This window comes from Bidens hawaiensis, unplaced genomic scaffold (assembly GCF_021521415.1).
Source record: "Bidens hawaiensis isolate Kalapana, Puna unplaced genomic scaffold, B.hawaiensis_p1.1 tig00000702_1, whole genome shotgun sequence".
NCBI lineage: Eukaryota > Viridiplantae > Streptophyta > Magnoliopsida > Asterales > Asteraceae > Bidens > Bidens hawaiensis.
In genome coordinates this window covers 2,088,784-2,107,969 of record NW_027491042.1, presented here as the reverse complement: position 1 = coordinate 2,107,969, position 19,186 = coordinate 2,088,784, and the positions used below count along the sequence as shown (strand labels likewise).

Below are 19,186 nucleotides of genomic sequence, written 5' to 3'. Positions count from 1 at the left end.
TCTCTCCAGTGAATTACTTGCTGAAAATGGAGAGTGTTTGTTCCCAACGTATCTCAGGATCCGGTAGTTTGTTTCAGTGGGAGCCGGTAGGGACAGAGAACGGGTCAGGGGCAGTTTTAGGCGTGACTGACGTGTTGGAGCTCCGAGGAGCTTCAACGGGCCTTCAAGTTAATTGATGAGAAGGCGGTGGCAACTAGAAGATGGTTAATGTTCGGATTACAGAAGTACAATCAGGAGTGCAGACGAGAGTACTCAAGGCCTCCGAGTGGGAGTTTGTTGGGTTTCGTAGGCCTTTTCGGTGTAGGCCCGGTTTATTATTTGAAGTCCAAAGGGCAGGCCCGGCCCGGTTTGGATTTCTTGTTTTAATAAGATACAAACCCTAAGTATTTCTCTATATATATGATTGTTATGTAATTGTAATCGTTGTCACTCAATAAAGATATACCTAGTTGCCACCTGTGGACGTAGGTCAGTTTAGACCGAACCACGTTAAATCCTCGTGTCGTTTATTGCTTTCGCGTGTGTTCAGTTTCGTGTGTGCGTTTAATCCTAACAAGTATGACCTCAAGGTACTCAACAATGGTCTTTAGGTTAAATTTCCAACGTAAAATAACAACGTTAGAATTCTATTTGTCGCAGAACGTTGGGTGCATATATGCTAAAGTATAAAACTGTCAGCAAACAACTCATTAGTTGAGACTGTTATTTACTATTTACCAATAGTTCATAGTTGGAATTCTTTAAATCCAATTTTCCTATTTCTAGTCATGTAAGGATGATATTTACTTTTATAAAAGCTGGGTAATTTGTTCCAATATCATGGAGAAATACGAATAACCTCTATCATCCTACGGAGAAACAAAAAGGTAGTCATTGTTAGTAATCCGATTAAGAGAGTGTTTGGGATTGCTTATTTTTACCAACTTATAACTTATAAATTTTTTGAAAAGTAATAAGGTGTTTGGGATTGCTTATATTGTGAGAGAAAAAGTTTCATAAGTTACATTTTTGTCACTTATTAACTTAATGAACAGTTATAAGGAGATAAAATAAGGAATCCCAAACATCCCCTAAAGAGAATGTCGTGACGAAAAAAGTGAATTAAAATGGTTTGTATGATGATATTTCCCTTACCATCAAGTATTATTTATTCTATTACTAGTTCCTTACAATAATATCTTCATCAACAAATTATTTTTCTGTGACACGTTAAGAGTTCAAACTCATAAGAAAGATTTGATCGGGATGATTATTTTTGTCACTTGGTGGATTATTTGGAGATTCATAAATGACTTGGTATTTGAGAAGACTCGGCATAACAAAGAAACGATATTTGATGAAATTTTACATTTCTCGTTCTTATGGTATAGTAGCAAATATCATAAATGTAATATTTCTATGATCGAGTGGCTTAAGAACCCTCTATTGTATTTGTAATGTTTTGTGTTTTTTTGTTCTAGCTACTTGCTATGACTATTTTTTTTATTTATATAAAATACCGCCTTTTCAAAAAAAATATCTTCATAAACAATAAAAATTAAAAAAAAAAATAACCTTTAAGAAAAATATGCATTCACCTTCTAGTTGTTTCAAATAGCTGTGGCTCAATGGTAGAGCACTCACTTTACAAGTGAGAGGTAAGGGGATCAAACCTCACTATCACCAACTTATATAGGAGATATGAGGGATGACCCTGGTTTGCCAGGGTTCGAGTCTTGATCTCACCCGGTTTTACCGGCTCCTCGCTTTCGTGCCGTTTGGCGGGCGTGGGGGTCGGGTTTTATCCGGTGAATCCCTCAACAGGTGGACCGCTAGGGGCTCCGTCCGTCCGGACTAGTGGCCGGCTCGGGCTACCTTTAGTACGGGTACCCGACGTTACTTAGTTGGCCTTTAAAAAAAAAGGACCACACTTGATTGTACGAGCGTCAACATCAACTCTACCCTATGTCTGTTTGTGGCAATGCTTTGAAACAGTGGACCATGCCAATATCCAGTGTAAAAGAAACATAAAAACATGGAAGAAACTATGTATCTAATTGAAAGCGAGAGCGTTTCAATGGTGTCCAAAAAGTTTGAAAAGCTCGAAGCGCTCTTGACACATGGAAATGTATTAGGAAACTTCATCAATCTATCAAGGTGATGGGCCATTTGTATCGTCTTGTGACATTGCATTTTCTTTATTATTCTAGTCACCTAATATGGTGATTAATGCACTGAACGAACTGACTGTTAAGTGTTCCTATAAACATATGTGTTCTTAAGTATTTTGAAGAGAAAGTAATGTGTAACACAATAAATTTATAAATTCACTTAATGAGATTTTCATAGATTAGTTGCTTCTTGTGCGCTACATATATACAGATTATTTTGTTTTCTACGTGGTTGTCTTACATTATTCTTTTATGATGTTTATTGTTTTTTTATAATTTTATTTACTTTAAGGAAGTTAATAATACATACTTAGGCTATGTGTGGTGGAGAGGCTACAAAATGAGACGATTTGTGATATTTGACGTCCAGTCAGCAAATAATAAATTTTTGTTTTAGGGGTGTAATGGTGTTTTATTTTTGGTTTTACCAACCGAGGTCACCTCATTGGTCTACCTCTAATTTTTATATTTATTATGTTTTATATTTGGTTTTAGTTCCGGTAGCGCACATAACCAAAGCCGACCAAATTCATGTCGACTTACCGCCTCAACGCTTAGAACCGAAAACATATGGATTTTACCATCACCCGGTTTTACCGACCTGCCCGGTACAACGCGTCAGGTAAACCTCTAGTTTATTAATAAATTTATTTGATTGGTCGTTAAAAAAACATAGAATGTAAATAGTGGAGTGGAAAAGCATGTTTGTTTATTCCTATTTTGTGCATTTTCAAATTCCCGCCCGTGTCAATATGTTATAACCTTTTCTTAACGCAATGACTAGAAATCCAAAGTTTACATGAATAAAATTGTAAGAAATTCAAAGTGGCTAGATAATAATAAATTTAGCTCCCCTACTACTTAGCTCATTTAAATAACAATTTTACCATTACCATTAGCACATTTACATTGTTATTGCTATTAAGAACAATATATTAGTGTGTATGGATAACAAAATTTTAATCGAGACTTTTACTACCAATAATGTTTGGAGATGTTCAAGATTTGTTTAAGTATTTAAATTAGATCATTTTGCTACGATGTTCTTATTTTGTTTATTGTTCACAATTATATAAATTATATATGAGTTAGAGCATTCATAGGGGAAGATTCATGTACATTTTAATCTTAACATGAGAACGTAGAAAATAATACAAATTTATTAAAAAAATGAGAACGTAAGAAACAATACCAACTCAATGATTTATAATAACATAGAAAAGAACCTAAAAGTTACAAAAAAAGAATCAAAATCAATAACAAAATAATAACAAATATCAACAAATACCAGCAAATACTTATAACAGCAAAATAAAACATCTAATAATAACAACAAAATATAAATCAGCAAATACTTATAACGTCTCATAATCAAAAATTAGTTAATACGAACAAAAAATAACAACAAACACCTATAAAAATAAACCTAATAATAATAGCAAATTGATTCTCACTGTTTTCATGTTAAGAGTAAAATGTATTTGATCATGTTTATATATTTTTATTATATTTGAAAGTGGTTGTGAGTGGAGGAGTGAGAAAAAACAATGTTAAATATGTAAAAAAAATCGTCATTTAATTGTATATGAGAGATAAAATGTAGTGTTTTTAATGTAATTATACAAATGAATATTGAGAAACTGTCGGGAATGCTCTTATCGAGTTTATATTTTAGCGGAACACTTTTTTTAACTCGCCCCAAGCCCCGGAATTTTAGAGATTCTTAGGGATGACCCTACGTACAGATGTAATTTTCCTTCGAGGACATGCCAGCCTAGGGGGGCTAGCATACCAAGATTACGCACGTACTCAAGAAATAAAAATGATTGGATAAGTTACTGGTGCGTATGATACAAATTATGAAATTAATATATATATATTAAATAGGAGATTGAATTCTCTACACAAAATTACTATTCAATTTTATAATATTTTATTAATCACTATTTTACTTTTTTTTTTCAACTAATTAAAATATTTAACAAACCATATTATCTTTAAACACTAAAGTTGGACAAGGGTCGGCTTTACATGATTTTATTTGTTGGTTAAACTATTTACTTAAACTTTGCTTTCATATTTTCGTATAGTTCGTCTTTACAATTACCGAAACTCTTATCATGATTTAAAAATATCGCGTCGCCGCATGGTTTTATATCCACGTTTCAACGTTTAATACCTCGCCTTTAAAATATTTATTTGGGTTACTAATTTATGTTTATGAATTTGTGTTGGTACCGCTGATACTAATCGAATTTGTGTGGTTGGCTGCTGTAACGTGTCGGTTTTTTTGGTTCTACATATGATAATTTGTTGTACTGACATTGACGGGTTTATTTCTTTTGTTTAGTTTCGATGTCGTAACTTGATACAGATTGACTTCGCGTTGACTTGCAACGAGTTTATGGTTTAACGTTTTTACTTACGTTTTTTTGTTCGATTTAACAGTCCCGTCGCGAAGCGCGAGTCTTAAATCCTAGTTATGGTTAAAACGAAAAAGGTGACACTTGGTTGAATCAGATAACTCAAAAATGTATGTGGACAACAGCTTCCTCTAAATTAATGCTAACTGAAACATTAAGGAATATTGGATTTTAATAATCCCTATTAAATGGTATTCGCCAATAATAATTCTTATTCGTTTTATCGCCACTGGCGGTCCTAAATACAAAAAAGTTGGTCCTCAATGGTCCCCCGTTAAAAATGACTTAACGGCGTTATAGTTTTTTCTGAATTTCAAACCAAAGTTTTAGGGCATTTGATCGTTAGGATGATACGAGTCGATTGGTGTAAAACTTAGTTTGAAATAGTGCTTCAAAATGACGAAAAAAATGCTTTAATTAGGGTGTTTGAACTTACAATTAACCAAAATCAAGTCGTTTGGATCATTGTTTCGAGCTAAGTTTTACACCAATCGACTCGTATCCTCCTAATGATCAAAAGCCCTAAAACATTGGTTTGAAATTCAAAAAAAACTATAACGACGTTAAGTCATTTTTAACGGGAACCATTGGGGGTCAACTTTTTTGAATTTGGGACCGCCAGTGACGATAAAACGAATACAGATTATTATCGACTAATATAATTTAATAGAGATTATTAAAATCCAATATTCCAAACATTAAATACCTACATTTGACTATACTTGCTTCAACAAGTACATTAAGCAACATCATGATTTGTGATAACATTAATTATTAAAAAGCATATCGTTTAATTTTGTTAAAAGTGATATATTTTAATAATATCATTATGTTACTTCTTCAAAAATTTCTTCCTTCTAATCAAGCCTACACATATTTTTTAAAAAAAATGCCGTTCATTTTTCGTAGATACAATGATATATTTTGCTTACTTAACCGTCTTAACTATCATAACTACAACAATATCTACTTATATAATGTAAATTTTAATTTAAAATTTGTTATGCATTAATGAATATCATATATTTAAACAATTATATTTTAGAGTTAATTGCAGTTTGCATCCATGTGGTCAGCACGATTTTCTGGTCGCAAAACTTGTCTTCGATTTTTAGGATTTTTAGCATTTGACAACCTGACGGCTGCAGGGTGTGGCAAATTCAACCATACCGTCAGACAATGTTAAATTTGACCATCTAATTTAATATGATCGAGGGGTATGTTGGTAATTTTGCGGCATATGAGCTTATAAACCCTAGAGTTGTCTTTTAGCTTGCACTATGCAACCCTTAGCGATCAAGTCAGAAGCTCTAGTCGTCATGTGGCATTCTGATACCAAACAATCATCGAGACCTCACTATTCATAGGTTCGTTGTTGATTTCTATAATCGATTAAACGATTTTTGAAATGAAATTGATCGAATTTTAATAAAATTGTAGGATGAATTAGGGTAAATCTCATGAAGGAAGTCTTTAGATGCTACTTTAAGAGGGTTTTGAGACCTGATCGGCCCTGAATTTGACCTTACGACTAGAACGAGTCTGGAAGTTTAGCGAGTAGGTATAATATAGCAGGGTCAAGTTATTTTACAAAGGGTAACAAAAATGAGAAATGTGAGAAGCCATAAATAATTGACATGTGTCAAGTGGGGACCAAAAGAAAAATGGTATAGAGGTAATTGTATATGTTTTCTCTCTCCACATACAAGACACATGTTAATACCCCTATCATTTTAGAATGTCTATAACTTTTTTGTATGATATTTTAAAAAAAAATTCATCATAATAACAAACGTTTTTTATCTTTAATATGAGTATGATTTTTGTTATATAAAATTTAAAACAAAAATTACATCATTGTGTCTTTTCGCACATCATTGTGTCTTTTCGCTTATCATTGTGTCTTTTTTCGTCATTGTGTCTTTTCGCTTATCATTGTGTCTTTTTTCGTCATTATGTCTTTTCGCACACCATTGTGTCTTTTTCGTCATTGTGTTTTTTCGTCATTATGTCTTTCAACTCATCATTATGTTTTTTTAAATACTAATAACACCGTTGTGTAATAATAATATGTAAAAATAATGATAAAATAACAACAAATTATCTAATACATAAAACACAATGATTAATACATGTTACACAATAACTTGAAACGTAAAACACAATGGTGAATACGTATAACACAATGACCTAAAACGTAAGACATAATGGTGAATACGTATAACACAATGACTTAAAACGTAAGACACAATGGTAAATATATATAACACAATGACTTGAAACGTAAAACACAATGGAAACAACATATTACACAATGACTTGAACGTAATATATTATGAACGCAATACTATTTTTCTCAAATTAAATGAATTTGTCATATGTCAATCCGAATAAAAGACAATGAACGTATTACACAATGACTAAAAGTTAATGACGAACAAAACGACACAATGACGTAATTTTTGTTTTAATTTTTGTCTTTAATATAAGTACCAATTGAAAAATATAATGATAAAAATCTATAATACATTTCATATGAAAACTCAACTAAAAGACACAATGAACAACAAAAAACACAATTAAAAAAAATCAATCAATTTTTTTTTATTTTTATATAACAATATGATACTCATATTAAAGATAAAAAAACGCTTATTATTATGGTGAATTTTTTTTAAAAAATAATGTCGTATGAAAAAGTTATGGACATTTTAAAATGATGGGGGAAAGTCAACAAATATGGGTTATTACCTTCATGCCCTTTCTATCAATTTTTATTTATTAAATTAATCTCAGCCATTCAAATCAATGGACTTGATTTCTTCTCACACTTCTCATTTTTGTTGTCCTTTGTATTTTAACTTTATGAATTATGCTTTTAGTATGACCAATGTTGTATCTTGATCATGGTTTTACATTGATCGTGGTTTAATTAGGTTTAATGTAATAACTTTTTATGACTTTTGTCTTATATGTATATTATGATAATGAATGTTAATGTTTACTATATAATTATCAATTCAGGTTAATTTGTGCTATATTTAGTATATTAGTGGTGTAAGTGTGTTTAAAGCTGTGTGTATATGTTTAAATCAGTTTCATGTAAATACTATGTTGGTAAGGTTAAAGTTCAATGTTAGTTTTATGTTAATTATATTAGTTTATGTTAATGACGGTATAAGTCTCTAATTGGTTGTTCATCTAAGTTAGTTAATCAGTAGCATATCCTAAATCTTAACCATGGTTTCTGATCATGCAACAACATGTCCTATATGCTTAATTATAATGTTTTTGACCATGTAGTATGGAATAGGAATGCAATGTCTGTGGAATATATGCATGCAATGGTCAAACAAAGTCAAACTCGCAATGGTCAAACACAATGTTAAACACAACGGTCACAAACATTATTCAGATTTTGAGGGAAAAATAAATGAGGGCTCAAACTTTATATGTTTAAACACCACAGGGATGAAAAGTACAAGGGGGAAGGGGTATAGTAGTTTTTTATATCGAATTTCAAAACGGTTATCTGACGGATACAGGGGTTGCAACGTCAGGGTGTCAGATGCCAAAAAATTGATACAAGGGTTGCTACCGGCAATACGGTGCCAACCACAAAGGTGCAAACTGTAATTAACTCCTTATTTAAGTCAATGATGAGTGTTTACACTATGGGTGTTCATCGGATCGGATAACAGATTATTCAGTTTATTCGGATTTGAAAATTTTAGGACCCTATCCGAAATCCGATCCGATCCGAGGAATGTAACATCTAAGGTTTTTTTGTATTTGAATTCGTTTATGTATAACCCGACTCAGAATGTAATTCAGATCTTTCGAATTATTTAAATTTTGTATTTATTAGTATTTAACTTGGTTAAACTTGATTTATATTTTCTTAACTTTCAAACTCGCCAAACAATGGTTCAAAACTTTTAAAACAGCTTAAAACGACTAAAAATCGCGTTTACGGAAGTACAATGGCTAATTTTGCCATATATTTCCTATTTTCGACTAAATTAATGAAACCGGAGTTCTATACACCCGTTTGGATTGATTCCAACGGCTATGTTCTTGGTTTTGACTCGATTTTCATTTGTATAAGTGTCAGGTCTGATTGTGTCAGATCACTTGGCACGCTAGTTTCACTCGTTTAATTGTAATTTTCGATTTACTCGCCTAGCCAATAAGGTGAGTAATCACTTCCCTTTTTACTGTTTTAAAATACCTTTGGGGACTTTATGTGTATCTATTCTTATTTTTCATACTACGTATTATCCATACTAGCAAATCATGATTATGGTATTGTTGATCTATTAAAATTAAATGTTTATTTGCTAATTGCTTATCTGCTTAATTCTAGCATTAAGAGAGGTCCATCATTGATTCTAGCATGTCGTCTTATTAGCCAATGCCTGATTCGCTAGGCAATGGCTAAACGACACCAGTTACTTGTTTTCATTTAATTGCTAATACTCACAATATTGTTTGCAGTTTTTATCTTACATTGTATTTAGTGTCGAAAACTGGTGATTTTCTCACTCAACATTTGTTTACAAAATATATTTATCTTTACCCATATTGCAAGTTATACTTTGGTTTGAAGCTAAGGTGAAGAAAGATTTATAGATGCCTTAAGATAAAATAAAAAGAAGACTACTTATGTTAATTTGGGATTAAATTGTAATTTGCTTTGAACTTATGTACTTGATTGAAATTTTGAATTAAATAAATAAATTAGAAATTCATATTTAAATTGTATGATAATACTTTGTGAGCTGTAAGTAATCAGTTCACACCATTTTCGTCGTAGGTTGAGGTGTGACAAAGAATATTCATATACGATCCGAATTCGATTCGGATCGGATTCGGATAATATCCGAATAATCCGAAATAAACCATAAAATTTTCATATTTTTTTGTTTCTAACATTTAATATTTTATAGTCACAATAAACATACAAACCGGAAATACGAATTACTCTTAAACACAAATTTGATCTTGAACCGATGAGGACCGGTAAAAACGAAAAACCGACCCGAGACCGAAATCATTCGAAATCTTGAACCGATGAGGACCCGAAAAACATAAAAACAGGTCGGGTTTAGGGTATTTTCGGGTCGGGTTTAGGGTATTCGGGCATCCGAAATTTACTCACCCCTACACATGATATCCCTAATAAATTTACATGCTTTTATGTTCGGATCATAACAACATGTCGGGGCAGGAGTCCACTATTTAGGGCCATACCCTATGTCGGTTTGGTTCTATGTATGCTACTGAATAGTCTAGTATTAAATATCACATTTATCCGGTTTTAAATCCGATCGAATCTTATTATTTCAGTTTAAAATAAAATTGATAAATTTGTAATTGGCATGAATCACCTATCTTGGTAGCCAATGAAGGATAAGGGTAAAATACTAAAATGTTTTTGTGTTGTCGTGAGAGCATAAATGGACAAAAGTGATAAGCACCAGTAGAAACATGGGCGGGACTGCTGGAGCCGCATGTCGGCGACACGTGTCATGGTCAGATCCTCATGATTATGAGTGATGCCATTCAACATCTCTCACAGCTGTCGTCTCTCTTATTTTATATGCTTCACTACTTTGGTGTTTTCTTCTTACACCAAGTCCCACATGTCTTCCCATTTAATTATTATCCATAATAACTTATAAATAATAAAAAACTGAATAACCATTTATCTATTCGTTTACCATAATATAAGAAAAGTAGATAAAATCATGAGTAATTTAATAATAAAATCCTTTTATTTAGGCTTCTTCACCAAGGAATTTTTGAAACCGCGTTTTTTTCTTTTTATTAAAACTCATTTGAATTTTATCAAGCTTAATATACATGTTGTTTTATGTGTTGTTGACTATCAAATAAATGAACTAAAACATGTGTAACCGTATTACGTGTCATATATTATATCTTGAAAATTCAGAACTTCATATACACAATTTTACTTGAAATGATTCTTAACTTGTATTAAACCTTGTAATCTCTTCTATGTTATTGTTCTTGTTCACTTTATATGCTATAACAATTAGCCACTTTTTAGTATACCAGTTTTGATGTGAACTAAATGTTTCTTCCCGCCTTCGTTACTTGTTTATCTTGTACAATTCTACTCTTGCATCACCGCGGAATGCAACATTCTCTCACAAAAGATCTAACTGTCAAGAATCTCTAAGCTCACTTGTGAAAATTAGGAACCATATAGCCAACTTTCACGATCACTTAACACGCATGCCCAATTCTTTTATTGTAACATACCATTACCTTACTAATACTCGTATATATTGAACTATAGGACCCTCAAATTGCAAATGCTTAGAACATAAAAAATCAAAGGGCTGACCTTTATTTACATGCCTTCATATAAGGATTGCTCCGAAACCATCCATAAGTCGCCCTGTTTTCTCTCATCTTCCACGTACATACATTCGTGGAATTCTCATTTCCCACTATCATATAGACTAGTTGTGTTCCCTTCACATATGACTCTCCTCACCACGTCTACAATGTCCATCCTTGTCTCTCCTCCCATATCTTCCACACCGTCATCCCTCATCCTCCAATATCTGGATTACATACGTTAAAACAAGTCTCACACAACTATATAACTTTCTTCTTAACCTTTAAAAGACTATTTACAAATGGATAACTAATTGATAAGCATTTATTTAAAAAAAATCAATAATTTAGGTTTAAAAAAGGCATGCATTATCTTTTCCATAATACCTATTTCGTATATATCTGTTTTTGTCTTGTCCTTTACAAGGATTAAACCCTTAACCTTGTAATCTACACCTAAATCACTTTATCATCCCACCAAAATACCCAGGGGATGGCCGGCTATATCTAACAACTTTTTAAATTTGCTTATATATTATAATATGCATCGATATTGGTTGATTCAGACACTTGGCCATAACTTTTTGTCTTTTGGTAGTAATTAGTTTAAATTAAGTTGTAAAAGACTAAAAATAATAAAAAATAAGGGGTAGTTAGTGAACTTTTTCCCCTTTAAAAGCCCTCAACTCTCCCTCACATAATCCAACTACTTTTAGTTTTTCACCCACGTAAGCAACAAACAAACCAAACCATGGGTAGCTACTCACATGATGATGAAACAACAAGATCTGTCTTTCAACAAGACCAACACCCAAACCTCGGTTTCTCAGACCAAACAAAACATGGGTTCTTCAAGAAACAAGACTCATGGCCCAAAAACACCAGTAGGAAAAAGAAAAACCAAGTGTTTCTTGAAGGGTATGTAGAGACATCTGATGAAGATGAACTTGTGAGGGCTAAAAGTTTAACTGATGAAGATCTTGATGAGCTTAAAGGGTGTTTGGATTTGGGGTTTGGGTTTAGCTACAATGAGATCCCGGAGCTTTGTAACACTTTGCCGGCACTGGAGTTGTGTTATTCCATGAGTCAGAAGTTTCTTGATGAACACCACAAGTCGCCGGAGATGTCACCGTCGTCTCCGGTGGCTGATGAACCTATTTCCTCACCACCTCCGATTGCTAACTGGAAGATTTCTAGCACTGGTCAGTTTTTTTATACTCCCTCCGTCCCATTTTAAGTATCTTAGTTTGAATTTTCAAGTCTTTCTTTTGCAACTTTGACCGTAAATATTTTTGTTCGTGTCATATAATACTTGATGAAAATTATATGAATGGATTGAGTTTTAAATATATTTTACATTGATATAATTTTCATCAAGTATTATATGACATGAACAAAAATATTTACGGTCAAAGTTGTAAAAGAAAGACTTGAAAATTCAAACTAAGACACTTAAAATGAGACGGAGGGAGTATTATTTTTTTTCAAAGTTTTGTTAAATGACTTGTTAGGGTTTGTGTATAAGTTGGTGAGTTTATTATCTAGTCATAGTATTTGATTTATTTCTATAATTTTAGTTTGAATATAACTTATGAAAAGCTAGAAAAATGTGTTTGGGAATTGGGATTACTTATTATATGTGAGAGGATAAGTTTGTAACTTATCACCATAGAAAGTTTTTATGTTTCGTGACTTAATCAAACATCATTACTTAAATAATTAGCTTTATCATTATAATCTTTTTGTATAAAGAGAGATTTGGTTTTGAGTTATAAGTTATTATTTATATAAAGAAATAGCATTTACTAATATGTTTTTATTTGTTGTAATTGTTACATAACGGTATATACAAATTGTTGCAGGTGATCGTCCTGAAGATGTGAAAGCAAGACTAAAATATTGGGCACAAGCGGTAGCTTGTACAGTTAGACTATGTAACTAGATATGTTGTTAAATAAATCATCACATGAAAGAAATCCAAGTTAATTTGGCCTTGAGATGGATGGTTGAATTTTTGTTGAGGGGTTGCAAATTGTAGTTTTTGAACAAGAAAATGTAGAACAGTTGCATCAGTTATGACTAGTTTAACTAAATATATATACTTATCAAGCTTTAAATTCCAAGTTTTGGCAGCTGAGGAAAATTGATTGATGGTATGTAAATTATGGTCATTCAATGAAAGCAAATCTTGAACTGAAAATTGATAGTTATCTAGAACTTAAAATTGATAGTTATCTAGTCTTTTTATTTATTTATTTATTATTTTTTAATTCAATTTCAGGTTCTTGTCTTTATATGTGTGAAAAAAGAAATAATTTGGAGAACAAATATAACATTGAAGTAAAATAATAATAGTAGTAGTAGTAATAGTAATAGTAATAAGAGTAAATTACTATGTTAGCGCGTATGTTTGGTGTGTTCGGCTCCCACCTTTGACGTGATAAGTGGTGTTTATTTGTGTGTGTGTGTACGTGTTAGAGGTGCAGTGCAGTTTTTCGTGTTTCGATGCGTGTGTTGTGTGTTCTTTCCTTGCGGGATGGCGGATGAGCATTTTGGGTTGGTTTATACAGTTTGCAGAATATTGATGTTAATCAGTCAATGTTCTTAATTGGAATATCATAACACCAATGACAAGTTATTGGCATATAGGCAAAAAGGAAGATGTAGTTGAAAAGAATTAAAATATAAATAGGGGTAAAGATGGCTTTTCATGTGTAACAACTAACAGTAAACAAAATGGAAGATGTTCGTTAGAGTATTCACAGCTCAGTCCATTTCATATATTTTATCCTATAATATAGCTAAAAACTATAATTTTATAAATTTATTTATTATTTTTCAAAAATCTTTCACATTCTATTTCCTATTTATATTCATGAATTTTTTTTATTCTTATTTTTTTCGTTTGTCTTATTATATAGTATATGGTGATTGGAAGATGGTTGATAACTTGATATATTATATGGTAGTGAGACCATATATTTAAGTTTTTTGCTTTAGTTGTCATATAACTCATCCGTTTAATTGGGAATAGATTGGAGAGGTGATTTTGATGGTTTTCTCAAAATTTACTCTAAATTATACGGGTTTGATAATTTTAGAGAATGGGCATGGAATACAAGACTTGTATATCTAAAAGGTCATAATCCAGACAATGTTTTGAGTTGGAATGGACTGAAGATACAAAGGCCAGATTGTTGGACCACTCCTCAATGTACTTACTAGCCCAATAGGCAAAAAATTCCAGGTTGAATATAATCCATCACGAATGACATTTCAATTGAAGACCGGCCCATTATGCTCTTGAGCTAAAGGACGACCAAGAGGTTGATAGAGTTGGAATCTCGATATCTTCATACAGTTTCGTCTCGGCCAACCAACAACGTTACCGTGTCTCGCGGTCCCGACCTGTTTGGAGATTCAAAGTTACACATAATGACTAATTATAGTAACACCATTTAATAGTTTGGTGCTACGTGTGTTATTTACTTAAAAAAATAATACAAAAGAATAATAACATAAAATACATGATAATTCATGATTAATTGTTGTTCCAAATTCATAAACCTAAATAATGAGCATGTTGGTGCATTTGTAGAATCCGTGTGGTAATTTCAAATGACATGGTTATATATTATAAACTAGTTTGAGGCCCATGTATTACACGAGTAATTGATGAAAAGTTTAGACTTTAATCATTAAGTGAAATATATTCAACAAATTGATCATATATTGTTAATACAATTACTATTAACATTAAAATTACAGAAATTAGATAACTAAAATTACACAAATATGTTGCAAATAAGTAAAAACTTCCTTTTACATTACACTTGTGATTGTATTTGTAGATATACATTGTTTACCAAAAATCAAAATTTTTAGTCCATGTCTGCTTGTAAGTTGTAACTCTTAATAATGTAACATATAGGTCTGCTTATAACTCTTGATATATCCACGTATAGTTGTCCGTGTGACAAAAAAAGGTTCTCTAAATACATACAAACTCTAGATAAATGATAATATATCCATGAAATTATTAAAAAAATATTCATACACATAAAATATCATAACTTTTAATCAATTAATATGATGTCATTTGAGAACATCTGCTCATGTTTATCCAAAAAAAACATGATTACCCCAAAAATCATATTACCTACACTTTGATGTTATAATCATCATTAGAATCTTTAAAATTTGAAATTAATTGATCATGATAAACTTGTTGTCGTTAACATTTTGTGTATGACAAATTTTTAATTGATTTATATTTTACAATTAAAAATTATATAATCAAGCAACATAAAAATCAAAAATTAAACCATAACAAAATGATTTGTTTCATTTCATATGAATGTAATTGCCAGAAAAATGACAAATACATACTAACATTATAATCATGTTCAAATAATAGTGATTATTCTGAGTTAGAAGAATTTTAAAAGATTTAAAGTTGCATAAAGTGAAGGTAGTGATTCTATATATAATAGCTGGAAGTAGGACTGTCACTTTTACTCGTAACCTAAAACTCAACCCAAGAAAACCTGTACCCAAATCCAAATTAACCCGACCCGAGAAACTCGAACCCAAGGAAATACTAACCCAAACCTGAACCGAAGCAATTCGGATTGGTTTTTGGTTCAGAATTCTAAGTTTCGGGTCAACAAAAATAAACTTTTAGTTTTTAAATCATATATATTTTTAGGTATTAAAAGCCAAGCCTTAGTCGTTGGCGTTATCAGGATTTAATCCAAGTCGATTGTTCTCATTCCACATATAATGAATCGATTGTTTATTTTTATTATTTTGAAGATAAACCATAATAAATACTTTAATTATGTACTAACCAACATGTCAAACCAACATAACCTCGATTCTTTGTATTTGTATAAAAATAAAAATAATAAGTTAACATAATATAGGAATTGTGTAAATAATTGTTGAAAACGATATTCTAGGTTTCAATATCCTAAATGATTTTTGGAAAACGAAAATAATGGAATGAGATTGAAACAAATTTTTTGGTTTAAAATATCAAATGCTTTTAATTAGGTAATTTATCTTATAAGGCATATTAAATTAAATATATTTGAATTGATAGAAAAAATATAAATCAAGTCATAAAAAATATGTTTTTAAAACAGTTTGGTCAATATATTTGAATTGATAGAAAAAATATAAATCAAGTCATAAAAAATATGTTTTTAAAACAGTTTGGTCTGAGTTGTGTAAGAAAATATTGAAAACTAAATATTGATCTTCTTATTGCTAAAACCATTTATACTACAAAAAAAAGTCGTATAAATAGATGACAAATAGCTCATAGAATAAAATCGTTATGCATATTGATTATAATTATACTACTCAACTTCAATGATTTAATGCTAAACATCAAGATATATATATATATATATATATATATATATATATATATAATATTTATACAAAATGTTTGTAGAAAATTAAGAAAAATACATATTTCATGAGTTCAAATGCATATGAGAAAATTTTAAATCAAAATTTGAAACCAATCATATATAAAAAAAATTATGCACTACTGTTTGAATCCCTGCTTAAAAACAATTTGTAGTTTACCATACAAATACCAAATTTTTCGATAATAATGCACCTTTATTTTTATTTTTTTAATTTGCAATTACTTGAGACTTTAAATTTTATTCTAACAGGTCTGCAACTTCAATTTTGATACTTTTCTTATTTCACCAGTAATGTTAATGAATGAATAAGTTAGTAATTACATTTAAGGGGTGTTTGGCCTAGCTTTTTTAACAAAGTTTATAGCATTTTTAGCTTTTTTTACAAAATAAATATAACTTAGTGTTTGGTTTAGCTTTTTAACTTATGCTTATAAACTTATATAAGCTCATTTGTAGGCGCTTATGTGAAGATGGTGTTTTAGCTTATTTAAAAAAGCTTATTTGTGTAAAGTTGCAAGTTACTTATTTGTCCTCAAGAGGTGATTGATTAGTAATTATTGAAGCAACTTGTTACTCTAACAAATTAAAGAACGGTGGGTTTAACAACTTATTAACACATAATTAACTTGTAGAATATAAGCTAATCCAAACACTTAAAAATAGCTTATACCCCCTTAATAAACATAAACTTGAATTCATATATTGAAATGATTTAAAAGATAAGGACCATATATGAAAATTTATTTAAAAAAGATGAGGAGGGCTATAAGCTTGATAAGTGGCAAAAGTTGTAGTATTTTATTAAAATAGATAGATAGATGCTAAAATACCAAAGGTTGTGCATTGACTTGTAACTTGTAAGCTTTTTATATATTGTGAAGCTTGGAAGTCTAAGGGTTGGAACATAATTTAACATACAATCTTTCATACAACGACGGTGACTAACACATTCTCCATCCATATAACTATAAGCAAAGTTTATATGAGAAATGCAAAAGCAAATCTTGATTCTTTATGATTATGGATCAAGACCAGCTTTGATAACATATAATATGAGTGATATTTTGAGACAAGTATAAGATACTATGTAAAACACATAGTTAAAGGTGCATTGTATTGTTGATAAATCATAATAGTATTGTTACAGTTATACACTTTTATTTATAGAGACAATATGGCATCTCAGATTGTATTATTGTTCTTCATGGCCGACCGAGTGGTCTGACTGTCCTTTCTTCTCTACAACCATTATCTTGTCCTTTTGTCTTTACTAAACGGTCATTCCTTTTGTCTTTAGCATAGCGATGTTAAATCATTCGCACCAATGCTCCTTTCGGGATGTTACCCCTACAAGAAACGTGCATTAGATTCTACGGGTGAAATGATATTGATACTACGTTTATTTGAATTACTTATAATTTGGATGAAGGTTAATTATGAAGATGATCCAATGACACTAGCCTAGTCATGGAACCATTAACGGATAAAATGGAATGAAATTTTGGTAAAGTTGATAATTTGAGCTTATATAAGGCTCTTAATTATTCTGTATATACCAGGGCGCAAGTGTAGTCTACGCGATCCTAGGTAAAAACAAGTTGGATCAGAGTGTTTATGCCCGAGATTATGATGGAAAACTTTATTCTTAGTTTTACGCCCGCGTTGTATGCTGAATTTTTGCATTTTATGTAATGATTATACTAATCTTTACATTGTCGTGCCATAAATTTAGATGGTGTGAGGATCAAGCTTTTGAAAATGAAGAACACATCTTGAATTTTTGTATTATGTGTTAGTGGTAGCTGACTTAACAATGAATTATCAAAACTAGGAAACACACCGCCGCATTGCGGCAGCGCAACAACGCGAATTTGGTTTGCATCGGTTAGGTTCGTAACAGTAACGATAATAAACCCAGAAAAAGTAAAAGCACATAATAGTATTTATTGGCGGTACTCATATAACTTATGATAAAAAATATTATAAAGCAACGTGTAGTCAGCTGGTAAAACATGCGTGCTACGACTGCGAGTCGACACTAATTCGATTTGTATCGGGTTAATGCATTGGAACAAAATAAAAAAAAACAAATTTGTTAACATACAAACACAACAAATTAAAGTATTTAAAACGAAAAAAAAAAAGAATACAAAACATGCACGTTGCGACAACAAACCGACGTGAATTCGGACGGTATCTAGTTACGACATCGGAGCTAAATAAGAAAATAAATTCGTCAACACCCAAACACAACAAACTAACATGTTTAAAATAAATAAAAAGCTTGTGCCTTTACGATGATAAACCAATACGAGTTTGGTCGGTATTGTGTTATAACAATGAAAAGTAATCATAAATAAACAAGCTAGGAAAACATAACATAGAAGATATCAATCTTGTTTTAGGAGTTAGGACCAATATGCTGATTGATCCACTAATGTATTGAAATAATTGGAAAGAAAAAAATATGGTACCAACCAGAATGAAAAAGTCTCGAACCTGCGAGAGAAAGAAATCAAAATTAAAAGCTGCCTAAAGCATATACCACACCTGGCCATCAGAGCAATAGAAACACATTACTGATGGTTGGAAATAATTGTATATAAAGGCTAGGTAAATTTCAAAGCAAAAAATTGTGTCACCAACATTCCAATATTTATCTTATACTAGGTAATAAACCGCCGCGTTGCGACGGTGCAAAACACATGGTCGGTCGGTATTGGTTAGATGCATTATGGTGACGACAAACCGAAAAAGAAATTTAGTAAACGGTTAAAATAGTGTTGACAATTGAATAGACTTA

At 31.2% G+C, this 19,186-nt stretch overlaps 1 protein-coding gene across 1 annotated transcript; it reads left to right on the top strand.

Annotated features, from left to right (window-relative positions):
* Positions 1–11,625: 11,625 nt before the first annotated feature.
* Positions 11,626–13,012, top strand: LOC143533038 (uncharacterized). The gene is made up of 2 exons (XM_077027924.1): positions 11,626–12,144; positions 12,805–13,012. Exons 1-2 carry the CDS (start codon positions 11,694–11,696, stop codon positions 12,882–12,884), a joined length of 531 nt encoding a protein of 176 aa, XP_076884039.1. The 5' UTR covers positions 11,626–11,693; the 3' UTR covers positions 12,885–13,012.
* Positions 13,013–19,186: the final 6,174 nt, after the last annotated feature.

Bases quoted from the DNA above. Each gene is read 5' to 3' on its own strand.
- LOC143533038 (XM_077027924.1), top strand. From the start codon at position 11,694: ATGGGTAGCTACTCACATGATGATGAAACAACAAGATCTGTCTTTCAA. The intron at 12,145-12,804 runs GTCAGTTTTTTT...AAATTGTTGCAG, and splicing joins CTGGAAGATTTCTAGCACTG to GTGATCGTCCTGAAGATGTG.